Source organism: Odontesthes bonariensis, chromosome 3, assembly GCF_027942865.1.
Source record: "Odontesthes bonariensis isolate fOdoBon6 chromosome 3, fOdoBon6.hap1, whole genome shotgun sequence".
NCBI lineage: Eukaryota > Metazoa > Chordata > Actinopteri > Atheriniformes > Atherinopsidae > Odontesthes > Odontesthes bonariensis.
In genome coordinates, this window is record NC_134508.1 from 5,932,563 (window position 1) to 5,951,107 (window position 18,545).

The 18,545-nt window shown below is 39.1% G+C and overlaps 1 protein-coding gene across 1 annotated transcript in view; it reads left to right on the forward strand.

Annotated features, from left to right (window-relative positions):
• Positions 1-10,806, forward strand: part of cdk18 (cyclin dependent kinase 18) — a 73,638-nt gene extending 62,832 nt beyond the window's left edge. Inside the window, exons 12-16 of the mRNA XM_075460140.1 lie at positions 420-525; positions 861-903; positions 995-1,085; positions 5,184-5,261; positions 9,043-10,806. Of these exons, the coding sequence (XP_075316255.1) occupies positions 420-525; positions 861-903; positions 995-1,085; positions 5,184-5,261; positions 9,043-9,077 (353 nt within the window). The 3' untranslated portion in view covers positions 9,078-10,806. The remainder of the gene's footprint in view (positions 1-419; positions 526-860; positions 904-994; positions 1,086-5,183; positions 5,262-9,042) is intronic.
• Positions 10,807-18,545: the final 7,739 nt, after the last annotated feature.

The window sequence follows — 18,545 nt, forward strand, 5'->3', positions numbered from 1 at the left end:
CGCAGTGATACCTTTAAGATGAAGCAAGAGAACAAGACCATATGCATCATGGAGGAATTTTCCACTATTACTCCAGGGTATTGTGTGGGTCTGATTTACAGCTACTCAAAGCGGTTATTGAAGTTATTGCTGCCAAAGAAGGTTACACCAGTACGAGTTTATATGCTGTCTCCACTGGCACTTTTAAATACATTATTGGTGTGTTTATCAAAGACACATATAATTATGTATCTTTGTGTTATTAGTATTGCCTGACAGTGTTTATCTGTGATTATGTTCTCCACGAAGATCAGATCTCATTTTATCACCTATGAATGTAGGAAACCAGGTTATATAAATGGTCCACACGCTCCTTTTCTGCCGCTGTAAATATCAGTGTCCTATGGCATGAGATGATGAAACTTTTCTTTATCTTGCAGGCACTCCGACAGAAGAGATATGGCCTGGTGTTAGCAGTAATGAGGAGTTTCGGTCCTACCTCTTTCCTCAATACAGACCTCAAGCTCTCATCAACCATGTTCCCCGGTAAAGCTGAATCATTTTTGTGACTGAAGAAAAACAACGAGCAGAACAATTGCAAATACTAAACACGGCAGAAATGTCAGCCGGAGAAAAACTGAATTAATTAAATCATGCTTTATTTTTATAAAAATTCAATCATACTAGGGCAATATAAATTAGGAAAAATAAATATTTTAATAGAAAATGTAATCAAATACAAACAAACATTGTGACCTGATAGAACAACTAGATAGAATATTAAGTTGTTTCAATTTATCATTTTGTTGGTTAATATAAAAGAAAAAAGAACACATGACCAATTAGAACTTGTGTCTGAACTTTTGCTTTGTCACCATCAGATTGGACACAGAGGGGATTGATCTGCTGACTGCTTTGCTGCTGGTATGACACAAAAGCACGATGATCCACACGCAGCCGAAACCGAACCGTCTTTCACAGATGCTTTAATCAGCTGTTTTTATTATGATTGCAGTATGACACCAGGAGCAGAATCTCCGCTGAAGCCGCTCTACGACACCCCTACTTCCTGAGTCTGGGGGACAACGTACATAATTTGGCAGACAGTAAGATCTGAAAACACACACATTATGAGATCACTTCAGGTGCAGTAAAGCTTCTGTCGATATCAGCATCTTTGGCAGTGAACAGCAGACTGCACTTAAACTGTAGATCTGCCACTAAAACTACACGCTGCCAGCACACAAACACTGGTGAGACATTTTCTCAGCTCACATTTGGCTAATTATTTTTCTAATTCCTATAGGTTAGTGAAAAATACCTCCAGTCTTAACAAGAGCAAAAGTGTTTTCAAACATTTCACTTATGTTTCCAGTGAAAATCCCTCTGTAACTAACTCCATTAGTTAATGAGGGCCTGTTCCTCTTTCAGCTCTGCCAGTGCGACATCATTCCATTATTACTGTTATTGAATTACATCCCGTTAATTGCACTTTATGCCGTGAAATGTCAATGTGTCTGCTCTGAAAAATGTCTGTAGCAGACCTGTCAGCAAGTATTTTATACTTTTGTTATAAGTAGGGCTGGGCGAGCTAATTTGTTATTATCGCGTTAACTTGTTAATTATTTAACGCCGATAAATATTTTATTATCGCGCATTAACGCAGGTTTTATTATTGTAAAAGTCTGTTGAATGCATCACATTCACACAGTTACAGCAAACACCTCGAAGCATGGAGTAATAAAATAAGAATAAACCAGCAGGTAACATCACAGCTACAGGTGCTCCTCGGTCTCTGTGTGAAGCTCACTGAGCTAACCGGCGCTACTTCCTGTTTTACTGGTTTCAACATAAAAGCACGTATTTCAAAATAAATTAAAAAAATAACTCCTGCATTTACAGCCAAGTTGAATTGTCTTCTCAGCGTAGTAGTTCCAGTCTAAAATCTCACTTAAAGGCAAAACACACAACTGATAGCAGCAAGTCATTCAAGGAAACAGACAGTGGAGCGAGGCTTCTACATAAAAACTACAGAAAGATGCTGATGTTAAAAGTGTGTTTGCACAACAAATGTTATGGCACTTTCATTCATATGGCAGCACATTTAAAATAAAGCTAAATGCTAAAAGCTACACACTACTTTAGGATTCATTTTTGGATTTTGCATACAAATGCGATTAATCGTGATTAATTAGATTAAAAATTTTAATCGTTGCCCAGCCCAGTTATCATTTATATTTACTATGTTCTATGCATTTACATTGTCTGCACTGACACAGCTCAATTGTCTCACATCATTTCAGAAATATTCTGCTCTCCAGTCTTTCAGTTTCATTGATATAAATCTTCTTACATACCATGTCGGGCCAGTATCTGTAAATGAATGACAAGGGATCAACACTGTTAGGTTTTAAATCAGTCGAGGCAGAAAAGGTAACCTTCTGAAAAGAATAATTCATTTATGGTTTTTGCACCTCCACTTTCAGAGTTTTTAAAGCTCTTGATATTTTTTTAAGTATTGGACTGTCATTTCATTTGAGTAGTTGAGCGATCATTGACAAAAAAATGTACTACTGTGGTAGTTGAATATGGTTATTTGCTGTATATGAGCACTACTTTGACATGTCTGATCATCTCATCTACATTAAGAAGTCGATGATAAGCCCCCCAACCTGCAGAATCATTTTAGATATCACCGTAACAATGGGTCAACATGTTCAGCTACTGGCAAAGAAATTCATCAAGGTTGGAGGATGTTCATTCAGCATTTTGTGTCATGCGGATATGACCAACAAAAAAAAAAAGATTTTTACCATTTTTACAAGAAAGCACAAGAAAGAATTATGGAATTATGAACCATACAAAAATGAATTTCCGTCCATCCATTTTGTATACCCATTTCATCTGATTTAGGGTCGTTGGGGGGCTGGAGTCTGTCCCAGCTGTGATTGGGCGAGAGGATGGGCAGGTCGCCAGTCCATCACAGGGCCACACAGAAACGAATGAGACACACAATCATCCACACTCACACTCACTCCAAGGGACAATTTAGAGTCACCAATTACCATAACATGTGATGAATCTGGTAATTCAATCATTTTTGCCAGGGGTTGTAGCGTAAATTTTTTCCAACTATGATTACAAGTGACTACAAAATATCTGTGTCATATCTGCGTCCTGGTTCAAAACTCAGCTGGGGCCTTTCTGTGCAGAGTTGGCATGTTCTCCTCATGCCTGTGTGGGTTCTCTCTGGCTTCCTCACACTGTTAAACAACATGCGTGTTAGGTTCATTTATTATTCTAGATTGCCCGTTAGGTTGAGTGTGAGCCTACATGTTTTTTTTTGTCTTATTTATCTCTGTGCTGGTTCTGTGATGGACTGACATCTTTTCTACCCCTTCTCCCACAACCCTGAATAACACGAAGCAGGTATCAAAAATGAATAAATAAGTAGCTGTATATCACAGGTGTCTAATACACAGGCTGTTTTTTATGGTCTCAATCCTAAAAATGATAATTAGTCAAGGCAAAGGCCAGAGAGACATTTCCCCGTGTAATGTTAAAATAAAAAGAGAAGATTAGTATATATCAGATGTCCTACATTGGATCTAACCCACTGCAGATAAAAAGTTTGAGCACTACTAGAAAATATAGGGTAGCGGGTGCGTCAGTGCAAAACAGACTTTGGTTTCAGGTCATACAAACTGTTACCATTTGTCCTAGAACGTTCCACTATCACGCTCCGAACAGGTGGACTTAAATGCGCGACTCAGACAGACAGTATTCCAAAATCAGTGTCGGTTTAATATTCCAAGGTCTGGGACACGGGTAGGCAAGAGTAGAAAGGCAAAGGAACAAAATCGGTTGGCAAAATCTCTTGTCAAAAAACATGAAAGCTAGACTTGAAATAAATGCTTGGACGAAGGCGAACACGCAATGAACAAGACAAAGGCTTGGGTACAAATACACTAAACAGAAAGGGAGACAATAAATGTGTTCGAAACCGCATACTGCATACTACATACTACATACTTGCATACGACATACTCATCGATCAGACAGTGTGCAGAGCATTTACCCACAATGCATTTCGCTGAAATCAGCCGGCCTGAAGCTGATTTCTCTTAAGTTCTAAACTCTGTAAACTTTAGCAACATTTGAAACATTTTCAGGCGAGAAAGTAGTCGTTTAGATCCCCAACGTGTTGAAAATCTGACAAAATACCGGCTATTTACAATTTTTTTCCCACGAATTCAGCGCTACTAAAGCTAGCCGCAGTGAGCAACGCACTTCCGGTTATTTTCATAAAATAAATACCCGTTGCCTTTTATCATAGGGAAAGCCATTACGATACAATTGGTGCTTTTGTTCTGAAAACAGGAAGTGAACCTACCCTCGTTGTAGGTAGCTTGAAACTGCCGTTTTGACAGGAAATGACGATTGGCGACGTCACGTTACGTTGCATCTTGGGTAGTTTGACTATGAGTAGTAACCTCATGATGCATACCCAACATTTCGGCGAATCTAGTATGCATCCGGGAACTTCTCGCTCACTCAAACTCGCTTACTAACTCGAAAAGTTAGTATGAGTAGTAGGAGAAGTAGGAGAAGTATGCGGTTTCGAACACAGCCAAAGACTTGGGTACAAATACATTAAACAGAGAGGGAGACAATGATACACAGGTGAGAATAATTAGGATGACGACAATGAGACTGAGACAGGAAGTGACTACCAAAATAAAGCAGGAAACAAAGAACGGATACATAGACCTGGCATGACATCCACTGAGTCTATCCTCTTTGAACAACAAAGTAAGTTACATTAATTAAGCAATCTGTTCCAAATGACAGTAAAATTTCACAGTCACCACAACATGTAACGGTAACTGATCTGTCCTTATTTAGCACCTTCAAAACTTAGTTAGATTACCCAAAGTAATGTTCTATGTGTCACTGATTTAATCATAAAGTCTCAAAGAGGGGCTGGTACAGGAACCATCGACCCTCTGATTGTGGATGATTTGAATTGTCACTATCAACTTTAAAAGAAATTGAATCATACAAAATTGCTTCTCATAGAATACAGGGTACACAATAAAATGTATGTGTTTAAGAACATGTTATGTTGTTTCCATATCATAGTTATACACATTGTGCTGCACTTGAGTCCTCTTTAATCCTCTTCTCTGCCATCATTGTTTTAGCTGCTTCAGTGTTTTCTCTCAGAGAGGTGCAGCTCCAGAAGGACCCCGGCCACCGCAGCTCCATGTTCCAGCCTTTAAGTAAGGGAGCAGGATATGACCTCACTGTGAGCTTCGGTCAGTCGCAAGAAGCCACAATTTTTATCAAAGTGGGCTGCAGAAATAACTCTTTGTGAATGCAAACTACAAATGTGTTGCAATAAATTACAAAATTTTGACATATAACAAGACTGACAAATTTCAAACCCAGAAAAGTTTGTAAAGGTATGGAAAATGGAAATAAAAACAAAAACGATCTCACCCTTATATTTCATAGCAGATTGTATGAACCCCCTGATATTTCATGTTCATTTTAAGTCACACAGTGGAAACGTGTACTGTGGTGACAACAAAAATGATTCCAGATGCAATAAGTGAATGTTAAGTGCTTCAAACCAAAGATATATAAGATTTATAAAACCAAATTTATTCAAATTTTCCCGTCATTCAAATGAATGGAAACTGCTTTCAGCTCTTCCAAATCATCTTCCTCTTTCCAAACTTTAAATGGGTCACAAGACATTCAGCTATTACCAATTGTTTCAGCTTTTTCAAATCTTCAGCCAATTTTGAAATATGACAGTTTGAAAAACATGAACATTTCGCTCCTTCTTGATTTTTATGAATGAGCACACAGTTGAGTGTGTGCTGATAAGTTTAACATTTTTCAAACAAATTCCTCTAACTTTCATACAGTTTAACTTAGAGAAACAAATTATACCTTAAAATGTAGGACAAATTTGTCCTCTTTCAGCCAATGTAACTACTAAAGAGCTCACATTTACAGAATTTCAGCTATGAGTTTTGAACCGAGATCAACCTCTCAAATTCTCTGACTAACTCCAATGTTAAGTTTGGTAGTACACAAAAAAAAAAAATCACAAAATCCCTTCAACCAATACCTTAGCAACAGTTTTTACTGCTAAAATTGAACTATTTTCAGCTTTTTTAGCACGGTCAGCTATCCCCATTCAGCTCATAAGCATTCTCGCTGCTGTTTCGCAGGAACAGCTCTTTCTAGTATAAATTTGCATTTTCCATAACATCACAACTATTTCTGATTTGAAGGTGCGAAGGTTTGCTGTGAATCTTTCTTGACCATGAGACAAAATGAAGTCCTCTGCTTAGTTCCTGAGCTTTGCTCCTGAGCAGAGCTCTCACAGAAGCAACTGTTGCTGTTTGTTTACTCAGACGCGCAGGAAATGACCACAGCTTCTCAGAGGAAGTGAAAGAAAGTGAAACTGAGGTGCCATGTGGCTATTCAAATACATCACACTCAACCAGTATACTCAAAAAACCCACTTCATCTACTCAGTAAGGTCTAAATAAGACTTAGGTTTATTTCTAGGCCCACTCTGATAAGGTTTCATAAGTACTTCATTATGTATTGCTACTGTTCCAGCGTCAAATCAAAGAATGTGTTACTGGGTGAGAAGTAAGGGAAAAGCATGAGTCACTGCGTCATTTTAAAGGGATAGTTCGCCTCTTTTGACATGAAGCTGTATAACATCCCATATCAGCAACATCATTTATGAACATCTTCTTACCCCCTGCTGCGTCCTGTGAGCAGAGTTCCAGCCTCGTTTTGGTGTTGATGAAGGTAGTCCGGCTAGTTGGCTGGCGCTTAAAAAATAAAGCGTTTTGCTTCTCAAAACAATATGCGTTCAAAAGAGTAATACATTTGCATCACAAAATCGTTCACCAAAAAAAGTCAGACCTCACAATCGCTTGGCCCTATTTTCTCCACCTTCATATCAATGCGTACAGCTACCTGCCTAATATGAAGGGAAAGAAAATGAAGGGAATATAAAGAGATTCTTCTTTCCCTTCATTTGCCAAAACGAGGCCGGATCTCGGCTCACAGGACGCAGCAGGGGGTAAGTCAATGTTCATAAATGATATTGCTAATATGGGATGTCATACATCAGAGATACTCATTGCGCGGCTCCTCAAGCTTTAATTGGCGGCTCGCACTCGCATAGTAGCTTATTCAATTCAAAAATACTTTATTTATCCCAGAGGGAAATTAAATGTTGATGTAGCTCAATTAAATCAAGGAGTTATTATAGATGCTGATGGCTGTGGGCAGGAAAGATTTCCTGTAGCGGTCCGTTTTGCATCCAAACTGAAGAAGCCTTTAACTGAAGAGACTCTGTTTTCTGATAACAGTCTCATGGAGAGGATGTTCAGGGTTGTCCATAATTCTCTTGATTTTATGCAAAATCCTTCTTTGCATTATTGTCTCCAGAGGTTCCACAGTCGTCCCCAGAACAGAACCAGCCTTCCTTGTCAGGTTGTTGAGTCTTTTTAGGTCCCTGGTTCTGATGCTGCTGCCCCAACAGATGACGCAAGAGGAAATGACGCTCTCAACAACAGACTTGTAGAAGATCTGCAACATCTTGTTGCAAACCTTGAAGGACCTTAGCTTCCTCAAGAAGTACAGTCTGCTCTGTCCTTTCTTGTAGATTGCTTCACTGTTGTGTCTCCAGTCCAGTCTGTTGTCCACATGAACACCAAGGTATTTATATTCCTCAACCACCTCCACTTCTTCTCCCATGATGGAAACAGGGTTTGATCTGACCCTGTTTCTCCTGAAATCTACAATCATCTCCTTTGTTTTGTTAACATTCAAGATGAGATGATTGTTCCCACACCATGCCACAAAGCGGTCCACCAGCTCTCTGTACTCAGCTTCTTGTCCATCTCTGATACACCCGACAACTGCAGAGTCATCTGAATATTTCTGTAGATGACAGGAGTCTGACTTGTACTGGAAGTCTGAAGTGTACAGAGTGAAAAGGAATGGTGAGAGTACAGTCCCCTGTGGTGCTCCTGTGCTGCTGATCACCTGGTTAGACACACAATTCTTCAGTCTGACAAACTGTGGTCTGTTTGTCAGGTAGTCATTAATCCAGGTGATTGTTGAGGCCTCCACCTGAGTCTTCTGGAGTTTCAGACGAAGCAGATCAGGCTGGATTGTGTTAAATGCACTGGAGAAATCAAAGAACATGATCCTCACAGTGCTGCCTGCTTTATCCAGATGACAGTGGGTTTGTTGAAGCAGGTGTATGATAGCGTCTTCAACTCCAACTCCATGGCGATAAGCAAACTGCAGGGGGTCCGGGTTATAACAATATGGTAACAATAACAATACATTTTTTCAAATAACATACAGCGAATACTGCTCGGTATTAAGTGTTTTTATTAAGTTTGCGTTTTTGTAGTATTAAGTATTTTTATTAAGTATTAATTAAGGCTTAATGGTGTTTCCTAAAGGGGGCTCTGTTAAACCTGGCAACGCAGCCCGCTTAAACCACCGTCACACTTGACCACAGAGCACGCTAGCTCCTTTAGCCAGCGCGAGATGCAGGCACAATGGATCGGTTTTTAATTAAAAAAGGGCAAAAACCAGCACAAAAACCATGCTCATCCTGAATGTCTCACTATAATTACAACAACAAACTACAAATACAACATGAAGAAAGTCAAGGACATGCACGCCAGCTTCCACTTATCCCAGTATTAAGGTAAATGTGGTCTGAATTGAAAATGTACTGGCTGTGTTGTTTCTTTTTTTGTGGGATGTTTTATATGTAGAAATGCATATTTGCAAAAGGGGACTTTAGTATGTTGCTGTAAAAGTGGCTCTTCCCTTGATTTTGCTCTGCCAATGTGGCTCTTGTGAAAAAAATAGTGAGTATCGCTGTCATACAGCTTCATGTCAAAAGAGGCGAACTATCCCTTTAAAACATGCTGTAGCATCTTGTTTGTGTGAAAGATTGTCAGCAACAACAAGCTTCTCCTTCAATCTGTCACTCATCAGGTCGGGGAAAGAATCGAAGGCAGAGCATCTTCTAGATGTCGCAGAGGAAGAGAGGAGCTGCGTTTTCAACCCACAGCACCAAGGCCAACACAACTCAGCACATCCACAAGCATCTGTACACACAGACAAACACACACCAGCACTCACACACTGACAACTGGTTTGCTCAGTTCCATCGTAGCTGACCCTGGAGGCTTGTTGTCTTTCTACAGACAGACAAACTTTTTCAGCACTTAAAAGGCTGCGCTAAAATACTCTCCCTCCACACTCACCCACGTTTTGCACGATCAGTGATCAGCTGCACATGCTGCCATTGCATAGTTGCACACACCAGAGATATTTTTTTCCCCCGATACACAAACGCCTCCCTGCCCAGGCCACTAAGCAATTTGCTCTGTATTGCCACGCTGCACACACTCACATGATTCTGCTTCTATCGTTTGATTTCTCAGATAACATGCACGGTTCTGGTCATATAAGGTCGTTGTTACCACATCTGGAACTATCACACAGTTGCTGTGTATGTGAGAGTCTGTTCACTTTTGGATTACATCCAACAAGGTCATTTTCTAAATTTTTGCTAATTTTGTTTGACTGAAATTCTAACCCAGACCAATTTCAATCCAGAAACTATAAGAAGAAAAAAGTAATAACATAATAATATTAACTTGTGCTTCACACTTGCAAAAGCAATAAACGAGAAACTGAATCCAAAAAGGAATCAAAGAATTGTTGTGATGAAGCTGTGGGACTCAAGAACAGACATTACATTAGCTGAAGCCCAGTTGATCTAATATTTAGCTATCTACCCACCCGAGCTAACACAGAACTTAAATGCTACAGAACATTCTGTTTCAAAAGGAAGACAACCATATCCAACTCATAATTAACAGCCTAGAAAAAAGTATTTTTTGACAATATGTGGTGAGGTACACTTCATTTTCTAAAGGTCTGGATATTTGTGGGGAAATTGTATCAATGTATTAAGCAGAAATGGACACAGATCCCACAGACTTGAACTCAAAGCGCTCACCTCACATTTCCGAGTTTGCTTTCGCATTTCCTCTGTAATGGTGTGTGGGTTTTTTAATGGTGGTACGATTAATTATGTTCTGCTCCAATAGCTTCCTGAAACTTTTAGATTTAATTCACAGTGTTGAAGAGCGTCGTAAAAATGGATCAAATCCAACTTTTACAACGATATGCTTGTTAATTTCCATCATAGGAGGTTTTTTTCCTGTGTTCACAGAGTAGCTGATGTGAAACTGAAATCAACAAGTTTTCTACGGAAGCCCAGAGCGGACGTATAATCGTATAAACCTTTTTTTTATGGTTTTCTCGAGATAACGATATAATTATGTCGTTATCTTGAGAAAACAATGATCGTGAAATTAACGAGTTAATTTACCGATGGTTTTTGAGGCCACTTTTTCTCCCCAGTCCGCCCCTGTTTATATGTGTTTTATGTGTTCGCAGTTTGTTTGTCTTGTAGAGATAACTTTCATATCAGCCTGCGTCATTTAAGGAGACGGCCGGCTCGACTGCAGCTCAGCAGGCGTTTACACCTCAGTGATCCAGCTGATATAGTCGACTTCATCAGTGACCAGCTGAGGGGACCAGGCCGTCTCCATGGTTACCGAATGATGCACGAGAGGTGCCGTTATCATTTTCTCGAGATAACGAGATAAATAACTCGTTATCTCGAGAAAACGAAATGCTTGTCACACCAGCGGGATTTGCTTTGTGCATTTTCACAAACGCTCCACATTCCATGTTTGATCCAGAGCCAGAAATACATATAAACACTTATAAACAGGGGCAGACTGGGGAGAAAAAGTGGCCTCGAAAACCATCGGTAAATTATGTCGTTATCTCGAGAAAACCATCAGAAAAAAGTTACAAGTACCACGTCCGCTCTGGGCTTCCGTAGCTTTCAGATAAATCCTGATGAAGAAGTTTTATTTTTGTCATAAAGAAAGATGACAGAAAGGCAGAGTGAGCGATTGCTTTGAGTTTGGATGTCGGAACAGATGCCTCGCCGGACATAAAGCGGAAATCTTGATTTGACCCTCCATATGTTGATGGAATTCAAGCTAAATCCTGTTTATCTGTTGCAACATTACATCTAGGTCAAAAGAGTCCCCGATATGGCAGCAATAGGTGTGTTGGGTGACTGGACGGTTTTCACGTTGGACTTAGCAGAGCAGTTTTGACATTACGGTAGCATCACACTGGTCTTTTACAGTACCTCTACTGACATGTAACAAACATGGAACCTTCCGTGAAACTTGACTGTATTACTAATATAAAGCTCTACAGTTCAAAGGATTTCTGTGAACAGACATGCCTTGCTACAGAACCTCTGATACGAGTCGGTGCCGGTTCTTTTTTTTCCATACAGTGTTAAGAGCTGACTTGCACTCAAGTTATTTGAAGTTGCCTTAGTAAACAGTGCATGATATTTTGGCTTGTGAAGAATCTATATTTGATCTTGTGTCGCCGATGTGTTAGAGGCTTTTGCTTTGTGTCTATAACTAACTGTAAATGTATTTCTTAGTCTCCTATTTGCACAAACCAAAAGTGTCCTCTCGAGCCTGTTCCCTTCCCTTTGTGTCTTTCCTTACAGAGTACCAAAACATGACCAGGTGTCTTATTGAAATCCCATACTCTCACAAACTGCAAAATGGGAAAATTGTGTAATAAAGTTAGTTTTAAGTAGCAGTTTGCATTGAGTAGTAGTCACAACTACCCCTTACATATTTCACAGTCTGACAGAGAGCAGCTTTTGGCTGTAGTTAAGTCAATCTGTGAATTACCTGCAGTAAAAATGATACTTTTGTGTTAAGAGATTTATATGTGAGAACCTTAAAATCACACTTCTGATATGTCTGGTAGTATTTCGGCCCGGACAATAAACTTATGCCATGGATGATGAAAAAATAATCTACAGAAACAGAAGTGACACTGGCTGGTAGGGAAGCAGAACTTTCCCTTCTCCTTAATCTGCTCTGACGTCACCTTGATGCTCTCCTTTATTGTAAAAAAAAAAGGAATGCTGAGGTTATCTTCAAACAAAACCACGCACAAAGGGTCATGGCGGCATTAGTGACGTGAGGTAAAATGAGGATTGCCTTTCTGAAAGGAAAAGTGTTTAAAAAATGAGTGACATCTAGTAGTAAACTTACAGACCGTGATAAATTGAATACCCTCCACTTCGTGCTTTCCTAGCTTGTAGGAGAAATGACAGAGGCTGCCAAAACTACAAACAAAAAAAAAAGCATTAGAGCCAGTGTTTGATTTCTTTATTTCAGGTTGCTATAAAAGCATCAAGCATTGTCCTTGTGGAAAAGTACCATAAACTAATGAAAAGATAGTTGTGAATATTGTATTACAATTCTGCCTGTAGAGCCATCCCTAAATGTTAACCCATAAGAACCCGGACCCATTTCTACTTAAATGAAAATTAAGGGGGTCATAACACAGACTAAATAGACCACATAAAACACATTTCTGATATTTTTTTTCAAAATGCCACCCCCCCACTGTCACATTGATGGATAATTTCTCCATGAAGGAAAATTATGGGGGACATAAAACAGACTAAACAGACTATATAGAACACATTTCTGACATTTTTCTCAAAATAACACTCCCTAGTGTCAAAGATGTGCCAATGGGTGTTAAATGGTTTGAATCTTTCCTTTAGCAACCAAAAACAAGCCATTTAAATTTAGCTAGCTCTGCCCGTAGTGGTAACCTGGCACACAGACATCTTGGAAATGTTATTATGGGAAGACTAAATCAAATAACCTGTCACATGACCCACCAGGATGTTAAGTATGGGTCACTCTGGCAATTCATGAGTTGAAATGAAGGATAAAGTTTTTCATGGAATTTTCCAGAACATTTTAAGGGGGTGTGACAGCTGTGTCATGGTGGGTTCTTGTGGGTTAAACGTTAGACCACTGAATTACCAGTGCAATGAGTAAGAGATGCTAAAAGTCTGAGTGGAACACAATAGTGGCTTCCTTTTTTGTCATTCTCTTCTTCCAGTCAGTAAAACTGTGATTTACTTTAAGATCGACAAAGACCAGAAGTTGTGTCAGCGTTTTCAATCTGCTTTGTATCTCTGTACGAGTTCTATGTTGAGGTGATAAATCACACACTGAACATAAGATAATGGATTTGGATTCTACAGTACGTCTGTGAAGAGACTAAAAGCTCTGCCAGCTCTGACTGGCAGCTCAGCTTTCAGACATTTTGCCTTTCTGCTGTATGTTTGTTCACTCTGACAGTCTTTAAGATCACATGTGGGAGGCCATCTGCTCATGCTAAGCCTAAGTAGCGTAGCCACATCTAAATATGAGGACAATGGTGCATGTTTTCGTGCGGGAAAAGCATTTTTTCTGTCGTGATTGTTGGTGTACAAAAATAATCTTGTAAAGAATGCCAAAGACAACTTTACAGAAAAGAAAAAACACCACACAGCTGTTTGATAATGTTCTAAATATTTTGTGCCCTTAAGCCTGATTTAAGCCTGGTTTATAGTCGGTAACGCAAGACGCAAGACGCAACGCAAGCCCTTGCGCGGTTGCAAGCCCTTGCGCGGTTGCAAGCCCCCCCTTGCGTGCTTGCGTGTGTCACCTCAATTTTCTAAACTTCACGCAAGACGCAAGCGCAAGCCACTGGCTGTGGTCGAAACCGCCTACTACTTGATCGATCAGACAGTATGCTGAGCGTTTACACACAGTGCACTTCACTCCTGCCTGAACCGAAATCAGCCGGCCTGAAAAGCTGATTTCCCTTAAGCTATAAACTCTGCAAATATATAACTTTAGCAACATTTGAAACATTTTCAGGCGAGAAAGTAGTCGTTTAGACCCCCAAGGTGTTGAAAATCTGACAAAATACCGGCTATTTACAAGAAGAAGAAGAAGCATGAATCTATGGAAGAGAGACTTGCCAAAGAGCTCCTGGCGGTGAATTTCCTTTCATCGTAGTAGGCTTGTCATTGAAAAAACCCGCTACTCCACCTACTGTCCTGGCGGTGAATTGCCAAGCAGCACACGCAACCGCCGACAAAGCAAAATGAAGCATAAACGTCTCGAGCCATTAACACACGCGCAAGACGCAAGCGCAAGGGCAGTTAAAAGAGGTATAACTCAGCCTTTATAGTCGGTAACGCAAGACGCAACGTAAGCCCTTGCGCGGTTGCAAGCCCCCCCTTGCGTGCTTGCGTGTGTCACCTCAATTTTCTAAACTTCACGCAAGATGCGAGCAGAGCTATAGAGTAGCCACTCTGGACGCGAGCACAAGCCACTATCTACAACACGTGTTGATCTTCCGGTTTCATCCCCTAATAAAAGACCGCTGTTTTCAAACGCCAAAGCGAAGAAGAAGAAGAAGAAGCATGAAACCCATAGACATAATATATATAATATATTATGTCTGTGATGAATCCACTCGAAGAGAGACTTGCCGCAGAGGTCCTGGCGGTGAATTTCCTTTCATCGTAGTAGGTTTGTCATTGAAAAAACCCGCTGCTCCGCCTACTGTCCTGGCGGTGAATCGCCACACAGCACACTCTCGAGCCATTAACACAAGCGCAAGACGCAAGCGCAAGGGCAGTTAAAAGAAGTATAACTCACCCTTTAGCAACACCAAGCTAGTTTGACTAGTTTGCTTCCTGATTCTGGTGAATCTGAAAGCCATAAACAACAAGTGTGTAAATGTATACAGCAGTCAGGCAAGGAGGAGGCCTGTGGAGCCGAGTCCCTTCAGGAAATAATACACAGTCATATGAAAAATAAAGCATACTTTCCTATAAATCTTATGTATGTTTTATGTATCACAGCATGATAACAAAAAAAAGTTCCTTAAAGGGAACACTTAAAGGGTTGTCTGAGTACACCTCATCATTCAACAGCTTGTCGAACCACCTTTAGCAGCAATGACTTCAAATCATTGTTTTCTGTATGTTGTCAGTCTCTCACATTATTGTTGGGGGGTCCCCTCTTCTTTAAAACACTGGTTTATTTCATTGAGTTTTGGAGCATTCCTTTATGCACAGCTCTCTTACCAGAATATTTTTGGTTCAGGTTGAGTTCTGGACTCTGACTGGACCATTGCAACACCTTTATTATTATTATTATTATTATTATTATTATTATTATTATTATTATTATTAGCATTTAAAAGAACAGCATAGAGTAGGATAAAAACAAGCAATTTTAAGAGAATAAAAAAACTATAATAAAAATTAAAACACAGTTAAAAGCAATCAAAGAAGAGGGGACAAAAGAAAAATATAAAACAATTAAGAGGCTTTATAGCATTATGCTATTATTTAAAGGAACTCAACCATAAGCACAGTGCAAACCTCTCCACTTTGGTCCGGTCTGTCCAAAGGACCTTGTTCCAGAAGTCTTTTGGTTTGTTCAGATGTAACTTTGCAAACCTTGGACGAGGTCTTAGTAGTCGGTTTGAGCATTGCACAGTCTGACCTTGGGGTGACCTTGCTGGGACGTCCACTCCTTGGAAGATTGAGAACTGTCTTGAATGTTTTCCACTTGTGAATAATCTTAATCCCTGTAGAATGATGGACCACAAAAACGTTTGGAAACAGCCTTATAACTCTTCTCATATTGATGGGCAGGAACAATTGCTTCTTTAAGATATTTTTTATGTCTTTCCTCCTTGGCATTGTGTTAACACACACCTGAATACTCCAGAGCAGCAAACTGACAAAACTTCTGCTTTTATAGAGGTGCTCCCACTTACTGACGACCAGTTAATCAAGTGAGTTTTATCAACAGCACCTGGCTGCTGCTTACTCTCTTAATTCCAATGGAAGCTGTAAGTGTGGACTTAGTTTTTTGTTGTTATTAAACACTGCCACAATATAACATGTTATTTAATGTGTTGCTGTTCATCCGAGGTTGTATTTATCTAATTCTAAGACCCGATATGGACAAGATGATTTTTTTTTTTTAAATGTCCTGACAAGAATTCTCACATTACAGTAAGTAAAGTGAGAATTAAAGAGAGTTTACCACATAATTATGGTCCTTTTGTGACTTTAAATAATCAGTAAACAACAGTACAGCCGTATAGTAACATCTTGAAATTCCCATCAGATGGTCAAAGGTGAAGAAGTCTTTGGCTGAGCCTGGTAATGTCATCTGCAGTGAGTTTTACAAGGCTTGTGCACATGATGTCACCCACAGATTCATTAGTTTTAAGTGCATGTGAGAGCTAACGAATGACAAGACCCTTCAGCGCAGACAGAGGTAGAACATTTAAGAAGAAGACAGAGAGCCAGGTGAGTTGGAGCGCTTTGAAAGCAAAGCACTGAACCCTGATAGCACTGGCCAAGCACCTACTTAGCACCGTCAGGGAAGTTTGTGTATGAGTGAAGAGACGGTTATGAGTGACACCTACATAGCTGGCGAAGGTTTCTCTACCTCTACAGGTATGAACGTGATGAGGAGAAAAATTCAGAGACTTTCAGGGGATGTATAGCTGAGGATGTTACGCTTCCAACCTTCCCTTTCGCTTCCCTCCATTGGCAAACGTGTGTGTTTAGTTGTGTTAAATGAAGCTATTTTCAATACTGTCATGAAGAAGAAATAATATATATGTATTTTAACAGATGTTTTCATCTTTCTCAGTGAGTTTTATGCTGTTGCAAATACTCAAAAAACAAACAATAGAGCAACGTATTTAATAGAAAATAAATAAGAAAACTGCAGACGATGTTTAAATGTTTTATGAAAGTTTAGATTTTGTATAAGATGTGATATTTTGTGTGATTTGTCTACACTGTAATACAATGAGAAATTGAATGTACTGTGACCGCCAACAGGCATAAAATTGAATAATTAATAAATTAATGAATAAATAAATGATTAGGATTCTGGGAAACCTTTTCAAGTGTCTTTTTTTTTTCTTAGCCCACTATCATATTCTATTATATTATCATCAGCTAATTTGACGCAGTTATTGTGGAATGCAACAACAGTGCACCACAAAGTGCAGTAACACAGATGAACTGAAGATGCTACTGTTGGACAACTTCATGCTGTTTTTGTTGGTGAATGCAGAGGTTTTTCATCTTTTATGGACAGGAAGTAATTGTACTTCCCACTGCTTCCCAGTGTTTCTTTTTGGTAGTACTGGAAAACAGAATGTGACAGAAAAACAGCATATTTATCTGAAAGCAACCCAAAAAAAAACCTCATTAGAGCTATAACACAGCCCAAAGAGCACAGCTGTTAAATGCACATCACATTGGAAAGAGAAAGTAAATGAATGAAATAAAATAAAATCAACTTTTTAACAAGGTGAAGCAGATGAAGACAGTTAATCACTGCACGAAACAGCAGCTGCAGAACTGAAAAACTTCTGGGGCTCTGAGATGGCAATTTGCACATTTAAAATGACTAAATCTTTGCACATGCATAAAAATAGCTTCAAATAAACAGTTAACTAGTCTCTGCCCTGACCACATAGCTGCTGTCACTGTTCTTATCGAGTCGCATCTGTTTGTTCCAAAAGGCCTTCTGCAGCTTTCTTGTTCCACCTGAAAAACCAAAGACTCCAACAACAGGCTTTTCTGCTCAAATTTCACATTCATGGTCATTGTTATCTGTAATTAAGGGGGCCGATGCCGAAGGCATTAGACACACATACTTATTCCGCTTCTTATAAAAACATCACGGAACTTTTTTTTTTCTTATCAAATCAAATCAAATTAAATTTATTTGTATAGCACATTTCATGTACAAAATAATTCAAAGTGCTTCACATAAAATAAAAGCATTGCAGCAGGGAGTGGAAGAAGCATTAAAAATACATAAAAGAATATAAAGAGAAACAAATAAAATCATTTAAATGAATTTAAAAACAAGCAACAGTCCAGATAAGTTCAAAGATATCGTGCAGATTTCATACATAGACACATGAGAACAGAAATGTGTTTAACCTGGATTTAAAAATGTCTCCATTTGGTGAAAGTTTAATCTCCACTGGCAGTTTGTTCCACTTGTTTGCAGCATAACAGCTAAATGCTGCTTCTCCATGTTTAGTCTGGACTCTGGACTGGACCAGCTGACCTGAGTCCTTGGATCCTTTTAATTTCATAATTGAACATATAAACAGGAAAATATTACATCACAATAGGACAAAAGGTAGTTACAAAAATAAAATATATTTCACCATTTTAAATTAGAGATCCATAAACAAAATAAGTGAAAGAAAATAAAAAATAAGTCAAATAAAAGAGCTTGAGGTATATGATTTAAATTAAATGATATTCTTCACATAATCTTCTTGTTTTGCTGGCTTTAGAATTTATACAATTTTTCCAAAGATCCTAAATAAGATGAATGTTTTAAATAACATCACGGAACTTTTAGTGTTATCTTTTTGTGTTTATACGTGAATTAATTTAACTTCCTGTTCTCCGCTGCGTTCCTTGAATGTAATGTTACATTAAAGTTCAA